The 19114-nt window shown below is 49.3% G+C and overlaps 2 protein-coding genes and 1 long non-coding RNA gene across 3 annotated transcripts in view; 1 reads left to right on the forward strand and 2 right to left on the reverse strand.

Moving 5' to 3' along the window:
* Positions 1 to 8519, reverse strand: part of LOC149342975 (creatine transporter-like) — a 42422-nt gene extending 33903 nt beyond the window's left edge. Inside the window, exons 1-6 of the mRNA XM_089542265.1 lie at positions 8399 to 8519; positions 7766 to 7897; positions 5285 to 5457; positions 3171 to 3358; positions 2129 to 2261; positions 956 to 1090 (exon numbers count right to left, since the gene is read on the reverse strand). Of these exons, the coding sequence (XP_089398391.1) occupies positions 956 to 1090; positions 2129 to 2261; positions 3171 to 3358; positions 5285 to 5457; positions 7766 to 7897; positions 8399 to 8519 (882 nt within the window). The remainder of the gene's footprint in view (positions 1 to 955; positions 1091 to 2128; positions 2262 to 3170; positions 3359 to 5284; positions 5458 to 7765; positions 7898 to 8398) is intronic.
* Positions 1 to 12506, forward strand: part of LOC149342976 (uncharacterized) — a 39248-nt gene extending 26742 nt beyond the window's left edge. Inside the window, exons 2-3 of the long non-coding RNA XR_016282689.1 lie at positions 12065 to 12154; positions 12468 to 12506. This is a non-coding gene — a long non-coding RNA (uncharacterized LOC149342976). The remainder of the gene's footprint in view (positions 1 to 12064; positions 12155 to 12467) is intronic.
* A 3943-nt stretch (positions 12507 to 16449) lies between these two features.
* LOC149342977 (neprilysin-1-like) lies at positions 16450 to 18813 on the reverse strand. The gene has a single exon (XM_089542267.1). It carries the CDS (start codon positions 18811 to 18813, stop codon positions 16450 to 16452), a length of 2364 nt encoding a protein of 787 aa, XP_089398393.1.
* Positions 18814 to 19114: the final 301 nt, after the last annotated feature.

Here is a 19114-nt window from a genome sequence, read left to right on the forward strand (position 1 = left end):
AGGGCAATGGAATCGGTTGCAACCGGAGTTTCAGAGCGAAAATTATAAGAACTTTAGAGAATCACTGCGTACGCTATAACAGGCAACCTAAATGCTATTGCTTTTCCTCCTTAACAATGTAGTTAAGATCGCCCCAAGTTCTTTTGCACATGTAATCAAAACTCATTGTTTGGATGCACACGATAGACCTATATGAGATATGGGTCGTAATGTCTAGACCCGCCGCGGTGTCTCAGTGGCTATGGCGTTCGACTGCTGATCCCTATGACACGGGTTCGACGGTGGCGAAATACAAAAAAAAAATAAAACGACTTGTGCTGCGCGACGTCAGCACAGGGCTAAAGAGGCACAAGAGGTGTAAATGAATCCGGATCTCTCCATTGGAGCGTGCCTCGCAGGCCACGTGTCGCTTCGCGACTTTAATTTCAAAATTTACAATTATCTTACTAAGCCCTAGCTAAGAGCCCTACATCTGTAATGCATAATATGCGAGCCCCGAATCCCGTAATTTGCACAATGCAATTTGCAGACCAACTGTAACGATGCCGTTTTGCATCGTGCACCACGGATCGTCTACGCAGTCTCGTGCGGCATTCTGAACATGTTTGGGTTTGCTCGGGCCAGTCACACGACTGAGGTAACAGCTTGCTACTATGCTTCTTCCAAGCCATATGTCAAAGTAACAAGAATTTCGAGTGCTTTTGGTAATTTTACGCTGCAAGGTCAAACAGGATGACGGAAGGTGGTGACTAATGGGAAAATTTGTCCCAACGTTATGCTACGCCTCGAGTTGTGATGTTCCGCAAAAATGCTCGAAGCCAAAACGTTGCTAGTGGCACGCATGTCTCATGAAGACGTTGAAAGCGAAGTAGTAATAATTAGTGAATCGGGGAAATGATTTGTAGTGCCACAGGGCATTAGCGATGGACAGCGCTCTGAAGTGTACCACGCGCACCTTCGCAGAGTAGATCTTGGATAGATCCGGCTGCAGCAGCATCAGCATGCCATGCCTGGCGCCGCTCAGCACCGACGAGGCCACGCACAAGATGGTCAGTAGCGCGAGCCGCGTGACCACCATCAACACCGAAGCCTGCACGTGGATAAGAGCGCAAAGGGAACTGCTGTCCAGAAGTTGATTGGTTGGTTTATGGGGTTTAACGTCCCAAAGCTACTCAGACTATGAGGGACGCCGTAGTGAAGGACTCCGGAAATTTCGACCACCTGGGGTTCTTCCGCTCAAGGGTGCATTGCTCGCGCATTGATTTTGCAGCAAAAAAAAAAAAAAAACGAAGTGTCTTCGGTGAGTGAAACCAACTAAGAGTGCTATTGAGAGAGAGAGAGAGAGAGAGAGTCTCTTGGTCTATCAGCAGTACGTTGTTTTGTTTGAAAACGCATCAGCTCAGTTTTTAAATATTGGTATCAGGAACAGTGTGCTAGTGCGGAATTTGTAGATCGACCCGCCGCGGTGGCTCAGTGGTCAAAGCGGTCGCCTACCGGGCCGGAGTACCCGGGTTCGGGCCCGACCACGGTGGCTGTTTCGATGGAGGCGGAACGCAAAGGCACGCGTTCGCCGCGTGATGTAAGTGCACGTTGAAGATCCACAGGAGGTCGAAATTATTCCGGAGACCTCCACTACGGCACCTCTTCCTCTCTTTCTTCTTTCACTCCTACCATCCTCCCTTCCCTTGCGGCGCGGTTCAGGTGTCCGCCGAGATATGTGAGACAGATACTGCGCCATTTCCTTCCCTCAAGAAAAAAAATTACCCAAAAAAAGAGCTGGTTGAAGTGGTTGTACGGAGGTACTTTTTACCCAGCCTTTTTGTTGCCGGCCTTTAAAAGAAAGCCCGTAAAATTACAAAAACTACCACGTGACAGCGGTGCTACTTCATCACCCCAAGAAGCGCCTCAGAATACATAACCACTCTTTCTCCGGAGCGCTATTCCTGATGGGACTCTTCATGCGGACTACATGACAAGGCACATTACACATTACAAGACACATTACAGACAGCTGCCGATTCCGGTTTAGCTGTGTTCGGTTCGGGAAATGCAAAGGAAACGACGCTTGACCTCAAATAACATCACATACAACGCTGTTTCTGAGAAAGGTATCCACAAGGCAGCGCACCTTCCTCAGCGAGCGCAGTCCGAGGAAGATGGCGGCTAGAATCAGGACCCAGCTGATAGTTACGGCCAGGGCCAAATTAAAGCCTGCGCCACCGACGGTGTCTGCTGCGTAGTCGGAGGTTGCCACGTGACGCCTGCGATAGTCAGAGGAAGGCAGAGGAGGGGTAACTAGCACCGAACAATTAGGCAGCATGGTTCATTAAGAGAATACACACCACAACCACGCGATGACATGCAAAATGAGGGGAGAACGTTTAAGTTTAAATTGAAATTGAAATTTATTCAGCAATAAAGGAATGTTGCTAGGAGGGCAGGTAAAAAGCTGAAAAAACAGCTTGAGGAGTTCTGACCTACCAGCATACACAGCAGTGCAGCAGCGTGCGGCCAAGGCAGTACACGTCAACATCAAACCAAGGGAAGAAAAAAAAAACAGCTTATACAAACAAGGTACGCACCAATTTCTTTGACGAAGTCACGGAAATATCATTATTTGTTTCGATGAAAGTATCATTTAAAACCATCGGCAATGAGTACTTCAGCATCTGTTTCCCGCAGTTAGTCCGGCATTTGGTGCGATTTTAGAGAGAGAGAGAGAGAAATGGACGGAAAGGCAGGGGGTTCCAAATAAAGTACGTTATAGGTGGTGGTGTTTATCTGTAATCCTGCTAGGTTAGTTAAATTCTTTAGTACTCCCAGTTTACAAAGGCGGGATAGCTTGTAATTATATAGTGATGTAATAGGAACGATATTGCGTTTTTTAAATAGGTCTGCAGTATGGGAGCGATACGGAAGATTGCAGACCAGACGTATGACCCACTTTTTGCAATATTAACAGTTTGCTAATGGTTATTGCTGTTGTTGTGGACCATACTAAATGACCTTCATCTCAGTCCACGTTCATAGGGATACAGATTGAAGGTCCTTCCCGATGATGTGGTTGTCACCCAGGGCAAGACATGTCTTAACTGAGAGTTTGAACATACACTAAACGCGTAGTTTCGAAAAGCGGGTTGTGGTTTGGAATGTAACTGAACGACTCGCACTCGTAGTAGGCCCTGGCCGCCGAAATGGTTCCGTTGATGCAGTTGTTTCGGAGGGCCTCGTACTCTTGCAAGGGCACCGACACGGGCGCCTGGCTTTCGGGGCCACTGACGACGATGACGGGGCCGCCGCTGTAGTTGTGCGAAGAGTACCGCCGCGCCAGGGTCTCGTTGACCTTGAAGCACGGATACTGCGCATGAATACAATGAAAAGCCAACGAGAAAAAAAGACTTTAATGAAAGACATTACCAAATGAATGCAAGCAAAAGCAACACGTCCCGAATTACCTGCGGGAAACTTGTTCGCAACAAATTGGTACTAACAAAGACATGTTTAAATGCCTTGCAGCAAAGGAAGCAAGAGGGCGGGCGTAGATGAGGTCGATTATTTGCAGAGGGGACAAAGAGCCCCGTTCCACTGCCGGGTCTTGGGAGGATGTATTGCAAAGCCGGTACAATGCGAGGCACTGTCAGGACAGTTCGAATCGAACTAGCAAGCATACGCGGCGCACACAGTGATATGACCACTGCAAGCCAAATACGGCGAAACAACAGCGTTATTCTCACTACGCATAGAGGAAATAAGTGTTTCATCCGACCTTATATACTCTATAAACCTGAGCCCCAGACAGTTAAAGCCAGAGGTGTTTAGTGAATGTGCGAAAATATTTTTGTGAGCATATATAACGGGCACAAGTACAAAAAACGGCTCGCATCAAACCAGAAATCTCCTTTATCGAAATGGGCACCCTGTTATACGTCAGATTAGATGCAGGTTCCATGAAGCCTATACTGTCCACTATAATTATGCATATACAGGGTGCTTCATCTAAGAATTTGCACAGTTTATAAAAACAGGCTTCTAGGAGAGCGGTTTTCTCGGCATAGCATTATCAGCGGTGTAGTACATCATAATTCAGCTAACATGTGTTAACTACCAAGCTTTTTAACTAATATTAAATAGTTAACCTTTTAACGATTACCGTTAGGTTCCTTTATTATCGAGAGGCGTGTATCCCACGACAAGTAATATCCGTAGTTTTTAGAATTTCGAAAACATGCTTGCCTTCAGCGCTGTCCCAACAAATTCTGGCAACATCGCGCCAAAATACATATGCGCTTTCCAGAAGCTTGCAGGCAAAGCAACCTCTCCAGTGCACGTAACTCGTCGAAATAGCCAAAATATATGGGCCACAGCACCGACAGCAACCACGTTTTCGAAATTCCGAAAACTGATATGGATATTACTAATGGTTGGCTACACGCTTCTCAATAATTACTGAGCCTAACAGTAACAGCTAAAAAGATGACTTTTCAATACTAGTGAACCAGCCTGCTATTTAGCAACTCTTCGCTGTACTCTGATGTACTACAACGCTGACAATAGTGTGCTTAGACAGCGCTCTTCTAACTCACAAAGCTTGTTTTTAAAAATTGTGTATAGCCTTAGGTGAAACACCCTGTACATACGTTCACTACGGCCGAACAGGCAGGTTGAGCGGAAGTTATTTTACAGACACCAAATGCCCACATTACGCTTAGCTGCAAGCACATATACAAATGGCTGTAACTTTCCCTGAGAAATATCGTGGAATAGGAAAGCTTTTCTTGTTGACAGCATACAGTTAGCAACAGAAGAAGAAAACGCCGCTAAAGCTGCACAGAGTTGCGCCAGAACAGATCCAGAAAGGATACACGTGCACCATCTTTCGGGATATCCAAAGCTAGAACGTCCATGGTACGTCCCTGGCAAGAGTGCTGTAGTAGAGGGCATTGGGAGGTTTTTGGGACGCATTTTTATTGCGAAAGCAATACTACTCCCAAGAACGGCCTTTCGCGAAGCGGCGGCAACTTGGCACGTTTGACCTTTAGAATGACCACTGACATCATACCATGCCTAGTGAAGTCACAGCGTGACGTCATACCGGGAGCAAGAGACGGGCTACCAACTCGGCTCGTCGGGTAACGGTGGCCGCTTGCCACGGCGCGCCACGCTCCTCCCGCTAGAGGCGCTGCATATGCAGTATAAAACACCTGCTTTCGCAACCTACCAGGCTTAACCAAAGCTAAGCCCCCGCCAATTTTTTCATCACATCGCGGCTATATGTAACCCGCACCGAGCCATGCTTAACACGGTAGCAGCCATGCTCCTCGACGCCGAGGTATCCGCACGTGTTCCAAGGCAGCTCTTTGCTGAAGCAGGCCATCACGTAGGTTAAAGAGTAGGCCACCATGGGTATGTGGAACAGCACCACCAGCACCTCGGTGTACAGCATCGTCCAGCCCACGCCTGCGTGCGCGCATGCAGATGTCGTCGTCACGCACATCGTGGAAGAATCAGAGCTAATTACATTCAGGGGAAAATGGCCGGCACAGCAGCGCCCAGTTCAACGTGATCTAAGGGCACTGTGGTAGAGTGATATCCCCAGGTATTCGATCTTTTATACTTTGGTTATGAAGGCATTGGCATGGAATTTTTGGGCCGGGTCGCTCGCTTTAGTTCAGCGCAGTATAAATACCATTCGATGGTGGGAAATATGCTGTCATTGCGACAGCTCTCGAACTGATGATTCAGGGGGTCCCGGTCCACAAGAGTACGTCGCCTGGGCATCTGTCACGACTCTGTATACCTACTATATAGATTGCGACCCCAATGAAAATAGGCATTTCGGCAGTGATAAGCATTTTCGTACGATATGAGGACAAACCTGATATGCTGCCAATCTATATAAAGCACCCGTGAAAGCTTCGATCACAATTTTGGGATGAGATGCGGCTTAATATGAGTTTCTAACCGCCAATGCTCTTTTATTCAATATTGCAAGCAGCACAATCGTCGAGATACAAGATCCCAAACTGCACTCGCTTTTCTCATCTCACGGCCACGCGATGCATATTGTCTGCTGCTTGTTCCTAGGGGTATTCATATGGGGAGGTAAAAACAGAGAGAGAGGAGGAGACTGAGCGAAATAGCTAGTAAGAAGGGCAACAAGAGGACGACAAGTTTTGTGAAATATTTCTATAGTTCAACGATGCTGCAGCTTAGTGTCTGTAGTGTATATAGGCGTGTTGTTCCCGGTAATATGATTTTAAATACTTTCCTGACTTCATTCGCAATTGTATTTTCCTTGTGGCGCACTCTTCCGTGGTGACAGGAAGCTTGTATTGGCCACAGAAACGACCGAAATCAAATTGCACTTTACAGCTACTATGCGCAATGTTCCAAGAATCAAGTTCGCAAGGTTTGCAGTGATGCTGATTCGGTTTTATTGCTTATATGAATTTACATATTTCAATTGCATGTTGGCAGCCAGCAAGCATGGGTATATATTAAGGTTTATGGTTTATGGGGGTTTAACGTCCCAAAGCGACTCAGGCTATGAGGGACGCCGTAGTGAAGGGCTCCGGAAATTGCGACCACCTGGGGTTCTTTAACGTGCACTGACATCGCACAGCGCACGGGCCTCTAAAATTTCGCCTCCATTGAAATTCGACCGCTGCGGCCGGGATCGAACCCGCGTCTTTCGGGTCAGCGGTCGAGCGCCATAACCACTGAGCCACCGTGGTGGCGGGCTATATAATAAGGAAGAGCCTTGTTGTTGAGGGATGAAGAAGTTTGAGACATAAACCTTGTCTGTGCGCAGTAGCTTATTGGCTGCCAGCTGCAGCGACCTCAAGGATAGTAACCATACATTCGGATCGGAACGCGAAAATGCATTCTTCGAATGAGAGTCAGCAGTGTGATGAGGCTTCACTGCGCCTGGTGTAAGGAAACTATACAGAGGAGAACCCAATTTAACAATGAGAATTGAATCTTTTTTTCTTTTAGCCAGATGGTAAGCGCCGGTCAACGCTCTATTCACATTCTGTGAAATAGCCTATGCGCCGCATACGGGGTTTCATGGGGATGATTCTCGAAACCCGCAGTAGCATTTTCGTAAGGGAGAATACACAAGTTGGCGTGCATCATAACCTCACTCCACATTGGAATTGATGGGCAAACAACAATGCAGTGTGCACAGCATTGGCACCCTTTGTCTCAATAGAGCTTGCTATTATTCTGAATCCTAAGCCCTCAAATCAAACTGCTGCAAGCCACGTCGTGAAAGCAGCCGCCGCGGTGGCTCAGTGGCTATGGTGCTCGGCTGCTGGCCCGAAAGACGTGGGTTCGATCCCGGCTGCGGCGGCTGAATTTCTTTGGAGGAGAAATTCGAGGCCCGTGTACTGTGCGATGTCAGTGCACGTTAAAGAACCTCAGGTGGTCGAAATTTCCGGAGCCCTCCGCTACGGCGTCTCTCATAGCCTTAGTCGCTTTGGGACGTTAAACCCCATAAACCAACCAACCAACCAACGTCGTGAAAGGAGTAACCAGAACGAGTAAAACTACTTTAGTTGCTAGCATTAATCTTATATTTTTCCGAACCTGTGTGCAGCGAGGTGTCCATTAATTACTAGCGGTTCATGCAGTCCTAGGATCACCATAACTATATTTGAGATGTCTTATCGGTAGTGAAATACGCCGGTTTAACAGGATTGCCTGCCACTTTGATCGCCAATTCAGGCGCGTTTCGCAAAAGCTATACACAGGCAGCGCCCACCTTTAGCCATGGGGAAGCCTCCGAAGGCCCTGGGGACAGACCAGCCACAGAACTGTCCCAGGAAGATCTCTAGGTAGAGCATGGGCACAGCCACGACGCACATTAGGACCAGGTACACCAGCAGAAACACCACTGCGATACCGAAAATAATGAATTACATACTTACATGCACGAACGCAGTGGACGAAAGAAAGGTTGATGATTATGATGATGAACATTACGCTCCCGCTCTACAGACATTCCGGCGTCATCGGCATTGAGCGAAAAATCTCCGGAGAACCAATCCAGGTGGGCCGCCGATGTCGCATGATCTTGTGGCGTCATCCCAACCTGTCCACCGGATTTTGAGCAAACTGGCTGTTGGCAGGTAAATTAACGATTGGTCGGTAGAGGTTGCTCGGGAAGTGAAACCTTGGTTTCACAAGCCCACCGGTGGTAGCACCTGCCATCGCAGGGCAGTGGCGCATCGCTTAACCGCTGCACCACTGCTCCAGGGGTGGCTCTCAGCGATCTATGAATGTAAAGTAGAGAATGACCTTCTGCATACATGGGCATTCACCCATTACACTATCGCGTTATACCCTTAAGGAGGAGCCTAAGCGTGCCCTCCATTTTTTCAGCAGAGCCTCTCACCTCCCCCGTTGTCGTAGATAAGGAAAGGGAACACGGCCACGTTGCTGATGCCGAAGCAGAAGTTGAGGCAGCAGAGCAGGCAGTCGGTCTCGGTCGCGAACTGCTGCCTCGCGAACTGCATGGCGGCGACCCTGGTCCCGGGGTGGTTTCTGCTCAAGAGTTGCGCGTCGCGGCAAAGGGCGGCACACGCGGAATTCGTCGCAGTTGGACTTGTGTGGCGAGTACGGGGTGCTGCCAGGGGGTTCTTGCGCCGTCGGGGAAGCGATGGACAGCCTGAACGCCACGTTCTTCTTCCTCTTCTTTTCACCCTTGCCACGCGACACGCACGCACGAGGAGAGTAGGGAAGAAAAAGACGCGCAGGATTTGTGTATGTTTTAGTGAAGCTTCTTCGTGGTCCACCCTCTTCACATGGGAGAACGCTCTGTGCAGCCCAGACCTGCAATACCAGCAATAGCTGTTCGATCGTGCCGGCATGGTCATGGCACCTGTCAGAGTCCGGGATTGAGGACCCCCGAATATTAGGAGCACCATTAGCCGTTGTTAGAGCCGAATAAAATTTTCCATTCTCTCCCTCCCTCTTTTTCTTCCTCCTTTCTTCCCTCCCTCCCTCCCTCCCTCCCTCACTCACTCACTCACTCACTCACTCACTCACTCACTCACTCACTCACTCACTCACTCACTCACTCACTCACTCACTCACTCACTCACTCACTCACTCACTCACTCACTCACTCACTCACTCACTCACTCACTCACTCACTCACTCACTCACTCACTCACTCACTCACTCACTCTTTCTGCCATAAAATGCAAGGGTTAACGATAACGTAAGGACGGATTCCTCTCTTGCAACAAATATCTAAAGCTTAAAGGCTGCTATAAGTGTCCCACTATACAGCTGAAAAGCATTGCCGACTGATGACTTTTGACTGCCATTCTTTGCCTTTTCTGAATTATTGTGCACGTACCACTTAAAATGAGATTGCCTTAGCGATTACTGTAGCGATGGCCTAGTCGTTTGAGCATCCGCCTTGCTTGCGGGACGTGCGGGGTTCGATCCCCAGTGGAGCCTGATGCTCCCCGGTGTTACAATCTGCCTGGTGCTCGGCTTCTTCAGGGTGAACTGTGGTCTTTGATCCCACTGGGTCATTGACCCCACCTTGTGTAGAAGGAAAAACATTGTGCCCTGGCGCTCTTTGGCCACAGATGACCTGGCGCCATAAAAATTCATCATTATCATCATAACATGAGAACAACATCCACTAAACGAACCAACAAATTGGGAAGAAAGGAAAGTGGGCGTACACTGAATTCAGCCCTACCACCTACATTACCCCATCATCGACTGTTGGAAGGTAATGCAGAGGCTTTGGTTCGGTGATGAAAACACCAGAATAAGATTGCTTTTCTTTTGGCAATGAATTTACACGGACACGTTACACACAACTATATACTCATGACTAAATGAGACGCCCATATGCGATTATTGTGGAGACTGAAAGAGTCTAAACCACATCGTAACTTCGTGCAGAAACAGGACTTTCTGGCGGGCTAGTGGGTTCATTGAGGCTGAGGATAGATCGAAAGAGGTATAAACAGAAACAATTGTCTGTCGTTATAAGTGCCTTTCGTTCCGCTTTCATTGCGCAGTTTTACCTTTAGCTCATGCAGAAAGCTCGAAATTACCTCTCATATTTCTATGACCAACATATTGCCACGTTTCCACAATATTCTTTTTCATACCTTGCTACTCAGTTAGATACTTCTAATGCCTTTAGTTGTTTCAGGCTTTCCAAGAGGCTCGAAGTTTTTAGGCAATTTTTAAAAGGCGCAAAAAAGTTTTACAATCAGCAAAGAAGTTCAACGCTGTGTTAGGCGCACGGAGCCTTAGCTTCATGTGCTGAAATTGCCCAAAATAACTAACCTTGGACAAACACCTGATTTATCCAAAGCATTCCAAATCTTTATTCTTTCACGGGCTGGTTTTGAATGAGAGGGCTCTCATTCTTGCACCCCCCCCCCCCCCCCCCCCGCCCATATGTGCGTGTCGTTTTCACTCTTGTGCATGGCCGCTCCGTTCCGCTTCGAAAGCAAGGCCTTGCATGAAAGCAGTGCATGAATACACGCAGAATTGCTTGCGAGCCCAGATCTGGTAAGAAATGAAAATGAATAATACAGCCTTTCTCACAGAGGCACCGGTAATACCAGCATCCGCTTTTTTTTTCCTTTGGGGGGGAGATGGAGGGGAGGGCTACAAGCTAATATTTTCCATTGCCCATTGCAAACATTTTTCTTGCCCGTTATGTGGCACCTTTGGAACTTTCAGGTAATTATCAGACCTAGGATCGCTCTAATATATGTTAATTTAAGGACTCAAAAAGGGCTTCTTAAGTCAGTTAGATGCAAAAAGGGGTTGCCAAGGTACTAAAGTGTACTAAACTGAACACTATTGGTCTGAAAAAATGCCATATTTGAATTTTAAAATCCGAATCGGATACAAGTTTGAGCTTTCTGTAAAGACTCAAGAGCAGAACTTGTAGTACAAAGGAAGCGGAAGCGGCAGGTAACGTTCCGGGTTATGAGCACAATGCGGAGGCCAATCCAGACCAATTTTTGAACGGCCCTCGTCATGGCAAGGTCGCCTGTCTAGCGGCGTTTTTCTGCCGCTCGCGTGTCTCATACATGAGCTTAAGACTCGAAACTATGCCGAAAAGCGCCGGGGCACGACGGGTGGAATTCCTCGCAAAGGTGCCTCCGGACCGCCAAGAAACAGGGCGGGTGGAAGGCGGTGGGCGGGGGCTTTTGAAAGCGACACGACAAAGCATTCTTCGAGCGCACGTAATAGCAGGTAAGCGCGTCGCCCGTAGCGGCAGTGTGAACAAAAACAAATTGAGAACAAGTCCGGCTCTGACGCAGGGGGTATATAAGTGCGCCGAACGCTGAAAGCGGCAGTGCCGACGCACGCAGCACTCGCCATCGACAATATGATCGCTCAGGTAAGCTCGGCAGTGCGTGGTCACTGACGCGAACGCTACGAGGGTCGAAGTGCTCCCGCCTTGTGCTGCGGAAGACGGCAAAGGATTTTGCACTTCAACTCATGGGGACCTTTTTGAAGACTAGCGGTTTTAATTTACTCAGATAGCTTCATATACCACTTTCCCTGGAGTAAGCGGCGTCAGCTTCACCGTCGTAATATGTCGTAGCCAAAAACTTCTGCGTTAACCTGATTTCCAAGTAGAATGTCATCCAAGTGGCCCATGGAGGCTGTGTGGGACAGGGTCTCGATTATGTGTTTTAGGTGTCGTGTGATTCAGCTGATCTAAGGAATGTCCTTATCGGACAGTGCATGGCATAGCTTTCACGCTACTTCTTAAATGCGTTGGACGCCGAAGAGTGCGGGAGAATCTTGGGGTCCCAACGCTAAGCCTTGCCGCGTCACCCACTGGTCGGCGACCAAGCCAGAAGGATATCTACTATGGAACCGAAAGTTTAAGCCGCACTTTGCTGCAATACATAAACTTGCTCCCTACAAACTATGCATGCGTTGTGCAGTCGGAAGAGACGGAGAACATGGTACCTGCTGCGGGGTTTTCAAACGAGATGATCATTCGATTCCTTTGCGGGTGGGCCTTCTAGCAACCACGAATGCTTTTTTTGTTTTGCAGCTGGCAGCGCTCCTTGCCACAGCGGCTCTAGTCTCTGCGGGTGGCCACGGACATCATGGCGGTACCAGCAAGACGTACAGGAAGCAGAATGTGGGTTAATTTTTTTTGGGCGCGTGACAACAGCAATTTATGTCCGTATTCGATGCAATAGCAAACATGTTCCGATGACTCTGTAATTGTTATTAGAAAGTATAAGAATAATTTGTAAGCTCACACAATGTTCAGCCTTTATTTCTATTTAACTCATAGGAATTTCATAGCAAGAATACATTCTCCTATATCCCCGCTCACTTTTCGCAGGTTGTTCCTTTGACACTAGGGAAAATGAGCGGAAATATGACAAAGGAAACATGGCAAGAGCGGAATTATGGCAACCGTTCTGACACATCCTCTCTCACGACAGGACCACGGCCACTACAGCTTCGGCTACGACATCGTCAACGGCTACGGCGCCGTAAACGGCCGCCACGAGACGGGCTCGGCATACGGGCCCGTGCAGGGCTCCTACTACCTGGGCGACATCGACGGGCGCCACCGGCAGGTGCACTACGTGGCCGACAAGCTGGGATTCCGCGCCGCCGTCAAGACCAACGAGCCCGGCACCAAGAGCAGCCTGCCCGCCGCCGCGCCTTACCACTCGGCCCACGGCAAGGCAGTCCCCGCCTACGGTCGCGGTGGATACGGAGGCTACGGAGGATACGGTGGTTACGGCGGATACGGAGGCTACGGAGGATACGGCGGTTATGGCGGATACGGCGGCTACGGAGGCTACGGTGGATATGGTGGATACGGTGGTTACGGCGGATACGGCGGATACGGTGGATTTGGTGGTCACAAAGGTTATGGCTTCTACGGCTAGACTGTCTTCCTGCCACAAACCCGCTTTGTGATTGCCGTTGGTTGTCCCGTCTGCTTTTCGTGTGGTGGGTAGCGTACTGCGCTTCATTTCTTTCTTGTCTTCTTTACATCGTTAATGCCCGTGTCCAGTTTGAAATAGTTTCTAATTACAGAAGAGTTATAATGCGGGCTGGTTGGTACATGTTGACGGAATAGAAGTCACAGCGCTTTTTAACCGTAACAGCGCAGGTGTCTGTCTCGTTCTATTCCCGTCTTCAAAAAGCGTTGCTACTTCTTTTCCGTCCGCTTCTAATTGAGTAGCAAGTTAGATGCTGATGGCTGATCAGTCCTCACACGCACGCAGTAGCATGTTCGTTCAGCGACCAGCGTTCTTGTACAACTTCAACTTGCCGTTACTCGACAACATCCGTTAACATCGCTGACAATGAGCATAAATAACTGCCCCTTGACATGGTCCATATCTAAAAGAAACGAAAGCACTTGGCTCTGAGCTCCAGGTTTCGTGTCTCCTTATCATCGTTCAATATGAGCACATCAGTAAATACAATTTTCCGGCTTTAGAAAATACTCCTGCTCACTATTAGACAGCTGAGATGTCTGCAGTCAACACAGTAACCACTGGTGTGTATAGATCATAAAAGCGGGTCGCCTTTCATGAGGCAGTACTCACAAAGCCAGCCGTACTGGCTTCATGTAAGAGTGAACGATCGTGATGTCTATACGTGGACGCATACATGAAGCAACTGTAATAATTTTTCGTGCATCTAGTGTAATGACTAATTGTAGAAATTAACAACTCTGAATAATAATTTTGAGTAAATTAGTCTACTGAAGAACTCCGCTCAAATATTCTTGTTTGTCCACAAACGTAGAGCCTGTTACTCAGAAGCAGCAGTTCTTAATGCCAAATTGCACTCACTAATATCACTACGTTTCTTATGTTCCAGCCTACCTCGTGCAGCTTTCAACGTTTTTCAAACTTCTTCATCCCTGCTGCTGTTTCAAGAAAAGAAAACAAAAAACGCCTTCCGGAGCAAGGAAAAACAGAGATCACTGACTGTGCTCAACCATGCCAAAAGTCGGCTGAACTTTGTATAGCCTCTTGCTTTTATGCTTACAACTGTCGATGCTTCCTTGCCTGATATCCTGTGGCTCAATGGACTTGCGATGCTTGTTTGTGTCTGTGCTAGATGTGTAAAAAATGTAAATACATGAATAAAAGAATCAATGTTGCAAGCATGTGTCTTCTTACTATTACGTCAAGTTTAGCACACGCTGTTGTTGCCAGACTTGCATAAACTGTCTCGTGCCCGGTGGACGCTTAAATTTCCTTGGGCACAAGGAGAGGAGAATACACTACGCTTTCGCTGCAGTGAGCGCTATGTAATATAAGAAAAGAGCACTTGTTTTACATTAGATAAGGCTTTGAAGACATAGCGCAAAAAGACACTGACGGCACAGTTGTGGACGGGACACAGATGGGGAAAGTTTGGTTTGGGCTGTTACCAACTAGCCCAAACCAAACTACTCTCAGATAATGAGAGCATCATTTTTCTATTGGAGATAGAGAATCGCTTAAAAGTATTTGGTCGTTTGGGCTAGAATTTTGTTGGTAAATTTAGCAGTCGTCTGCTAATAGCTGTATTTTAGTCTGTTCTGAACAATGTCATCAAACGACAAAAGACGCCAAATTTTATGAGGTCCGAACTTTGGAATCTCCTAAAGCATTACAAATTATGTATAATATTTGTGTATGTTAACACCAATAAACTTTAACACGGATCACCCTGTGGCATTCCCCTACGGCCACTAAATAATTTCAAATCGAATTTCTCCTTAATGCTGGGTTTCAAAAAGCGAACGATGGCTATGACGTGTAAGGAGTGATTAGGTCACGCAAGACATGGAAGAAGGAAACATAATCACTGATAGTTTTAATTCACTACGACGCTTAAGCCAGCCGATTTCATGAGCTTTAGTAACAAAAAAAAAAGTATTAGCGGTTAAACTACAGTTTTCTTTTATCATGTGTCCCAAACACTTCTTACAAGCCAGAGCCATCGTTAGGATAATGAAATCGAAACTGAAACAGCATGGGAAAAGAAATGCAATTAGAAGTTATTTAGCGGCCGTAGGCGGATACATTTCGTTGGTTCATGTATTCTAATGTCTTATGCATCCTTATCACGAAGAAAGCAAGCAACTATAATGAATTCTCTATAATCCTTTCATGAAAACCCAGAAAGAAAAAGGAACTTCTGTCTGAGCCCTGCGGAATACCGGAGTCTACCACGACAGGACCAGAAGTAACATCGTCTATGAACACACTTTGATGCATGCATGGAAGACGCACTTTAATCTCGGAAAGTAGGCATTCATGTATTGGCCTAAGGTTTAATTTCTGCAATAATGTTAAGGGCTACACGGTCGAGCACCACTTCGAAATAAAGAATAATGCGAACTTGGTTATGTCTAATGTTGCCGCTGAATTGTGAACAATTCCGATCAGCTCGGTTACAGTGGTCAGTCCATGAAAGCATTCGTGCTGGCGGTTGTGAACAATGCAATTTTTTTGGGAGATTTTTTTTCAGCAAAGTTCTTGCAAATTTACGATAGGGCACAAAAGAAATGAGCCTGCATGCTAAAGGTGATGTCCGGTTTGCTGCTTCAGAAACGAGTGATCTTTGAAGCTGTCAACGTATTCGAGATTTCCTGAATTCTAAACTTACTTTATTCAACATAACGTACTAAGAAAATCTCCGATTATCTTGTCAATGCCTCCAGCCTGCTTCTTGCCAGAGTTGAGCAAAACTGCACACACACCGCATCGGGAGCGGTATCTGGCTTGTGCGTTCTCTGCAAAACCGGTGCACCTTTCATGCCTGTGGAAACTGCAGAAAATGGCGCGGTACAGCTGCATATCGCCATGTGGGAACAACAAATGAGGCGAAGATCCGAAATACAGGACATATTTCGCGCAGCATGTGTGAACCGCACAACATGCGTGCGCATCTGACGTGTCGAATACAGTTCCATGAAAACGGATGTGCTGGCACTGTTCTGTTTAGTGCAAGAACTGCAGCCTTGTTACGGTGTCCTATTCATACTAACTCTTCGCAGTAATGAAACTAGGGAGATGCCCGTGCGCAAACAACTTGAGTGTCACGACAGATCGAATTTGTAGTAGAGCACATGAAGACAAAAATGCTATGATTATGTGAGTACCCTTTGCGGAAGGGTGAAAAATGAATATTGTTTAGATGTGAACACGAAAACAAACGCGATAGACTCATCCATCGCATGCAACAGAAGAATCCAGTGGAAATAAACTTGCTGCTCACCACTATCAGTAATCCATCCGACATCAGAATATCGTACAACAAAGTTGCGTGATGAGAAAATATAAAGCAAAAAACATGAATCCGTGGATAAGCAAGACAAAAAGATATGTGAAATATCACGTCCCGAATATTCGTCCTCTGTCTCTGTAAAACAACATGTCACAAAGCCCTTCAGGTGGCACACATTCACTGCGCCAGGCCGCACTTCCTAGGGGGGTTCATGAACGAGCCGGCTTTGCATCCGAAGGCCCGCGCGAATTCAGCCGAATTCCGTAGCGGCCCGTTGACACGAAACCAGGCGGGGCTATGCGGTCCCTGGGCGGCCATCTTGCGCAAGAAGCGCTGGTTGCTCTTCTCGCACAAGTTAGCCGCGTAGGAGACGAAAAAAAGCTGGCTAGCGTTCCAGCGCTCGAGTGGCACCAGTCTGTAGTCTGGCGCCACTCGGCGTGTGTCGAGCAGGAACGCGTCCATGGCGGGCCCCAGCGCCAAGTTGTCCCAGAGGTCAGACCACGAGGTTCGCGACGCGTCCAGTTGAAACCGCTGGTCCGCCCAGGCCAGGGTGGTGTAATGGCGCTCCAAGCACAGCCGCAGCTCGTCCATGCGCCTCGCCAAGTCAGCGCCACGTTCCATTTTGGCGTCCGCGCTGCCGTGCTCAAAGTTGTACGCCCAGTGGTAGACGGCACGGAACAGCGACCGATAGATCTTGGGCGCTGCCCGCGCCATTTGAAAGGGCCGCAGTGCCGGGTCCTCGTTGAGGAAGAAGTCAAACACGGGCAGCGGGATCTCGAGGCGCTCGTACGGCGGCGGCAATCTGCTCTCGGCGCTGAGGAAGCTGCCAGTCCAGCCTGGGTAGCCCGTGGAGCCACTCCGAGGGTTCATGTGCGCCATCAGCTTCTTCTCGAGCGACTTGCGGATCCAAGTGTAGACGAATTGCGCCGTGGAGAGCCGCGAGTTGCTCATGTAGATGCCGTTAGCGTACTCGGCTCTCGTAGCCTCGCTGTCCATGGCTCGCGGCGCCAGTGGCTCCCACGAGACGGCGTTGAGCTTGTCCCGCAGATGCGATCGCAGTTCGCTGCTCAAGGGGCCCAGCCGCGTCTGTATGGCCTCGAACAGAACCAGGCGAAGCGTGGACACCATGTCCTCCACGTTGCTCTCCCCACCCAGCAGGGAGCTAGCGAATAGGCGGGACGCGTACAGCGGCAAGTTTGGCTCGAAGCGGTCGAGCAGGCGCAGGCAGTACTGGGTCTGGGGAAGCGTTCGCGCGAACTCCGGGTGCTGCGCGTAGGTCACCGAGGCCAGGAGATCGCGGGTATCTTGGTTCCTGATGAAAGGGGACAGAGCCATGGAGACGCGGAAAAGCAGGTAGCCCATCAGGTCGCTCGAGAAGCGCAGCAGGTCGCTGTGCGCCAGCCGCTGCAAGTAGTCGGGAGAGCTCAACTTGACGTACGTTCTGGCTGTGATTGGCCGCAGTCCTTTGCCGAACACGCTCTGCAGGAGGCTGGTCCACTCGATGTTTTTCAGTGCGGGCAAGTCGAGCAGCTTGACGGTGGTGCTGTTGACCAGCTCCGCCGCGTCCAGCTGAGGCTTGGTGAGCATCAGGGCGAGCCGCTCCTCGAACTGCAGCAGGTCAGTGTCCGTCCGGTTCTGGAAGAAGCTCAGCAGCGGAGCGAAACTCATGCGGACCAACTCGTACTCTTTCCTCTCCAGGGGCCCCTGTAGAAGCACGGTGGACGGCTCGCCCAGACCCACGAAGCGCCTGGTGTCATTCGAGAATTCCTTTACCACGAAAGGCCTGAAGAGAGCGTCGACACCGAGCTCGCGGAAGGCGACTCCGAGCTTGCGCGACACCTCGACCGCCGAAGGCCTGCGGCGCGCCGTTGACTGGGCCATCCACGGTCGCAGCCGAACAGCGTCGAGGAACATGGCCTGGAGGCTGCGGAAGAGGTTCGGCTGCGGGTGCAGGCAACTGTCGATGAGGAAGCGCAGCGGTGGGAACCTGGTCGCATTGTCGCGTAACCCCGAAGCGAGCAACTCGGCGTAGCCGTCCACCAGGATGGTGTCTGCGGAGAGCCTGCCGACGCCTGGTGCCAGCGGACGTGTCCGCGCCCAGTCCTCGCACACGTACGCGTAGAAGTCGTCGCAGGGGTCGCGGCTGGCGTTGATGTGGCGTCGCAGTAGACGCGCGTATTCCACGCATGCAGTGGAGTCGCAAGGTCGGCAACTCTGCGCAGGTACAGCCGCGGCGGCGCTCTGGAAGCTCGTGCTGTTGTACGCAGGAGCCGGTGTACTCACTGCCGCCGTTCTTCCTGCATGGTAGGGCATGGTTGATGGAGAGGCACCGCTGGAGACGAACAGCGTGGCTGTGACGAAGGCAGTGACTATCACCGACACCAGCAACAGCAGCGTGGTGGTGATGCTGAGGCTCCAGAGTGCCGCTCCCCAACCGCTGTGGCGTCGCTGGACGCTCCTGTGTCCCGGAAGCGGACTTGTCGCCACGTACTGCTCAGCTGGCACGGCGAGGACTTCGCTACTCAGAAGGCTCTCGGCCATCGTTACGCCTGCCAGCTCTGAGGAACGTGCGTTCCAGAGCGCGTGCGGAGCGTGTGTACGCTGCTTCGCCTCTTCTTCCTCTGAGCGACTTCAACAATTGGTACCAGGTTTGACCATAAAGCTCTATTACCAAAAGTTAACGCGGTTGGATCTCTCACAAGGATGTTCTGACCACGTATCAAGAAATTACGCAAGCATACCGCCTCGCTCGCTGACAATACCCTGCCAAGCACAAATTCCTAACCAAGGCCCTGGTGACGATTACAGACAAACACATGTTTTCACTCCGCACCATTAATTC

Source organism: Amblyomma mixtum, chromosome 5 (genome assembly GCF_055824585.1).
Source record: "Amblyomma mixtum isolate Tamu chromosome 5, ASM5582458v1, whole genome shotgun sequence".
Taxonomy (NCBI): domain Eukaryota; kingdom Metazoa; phylum Arthropoda; class Arachnida; order Ixodida; family Ixodidae; genus Amblyomma; species Amblyomma mixtum.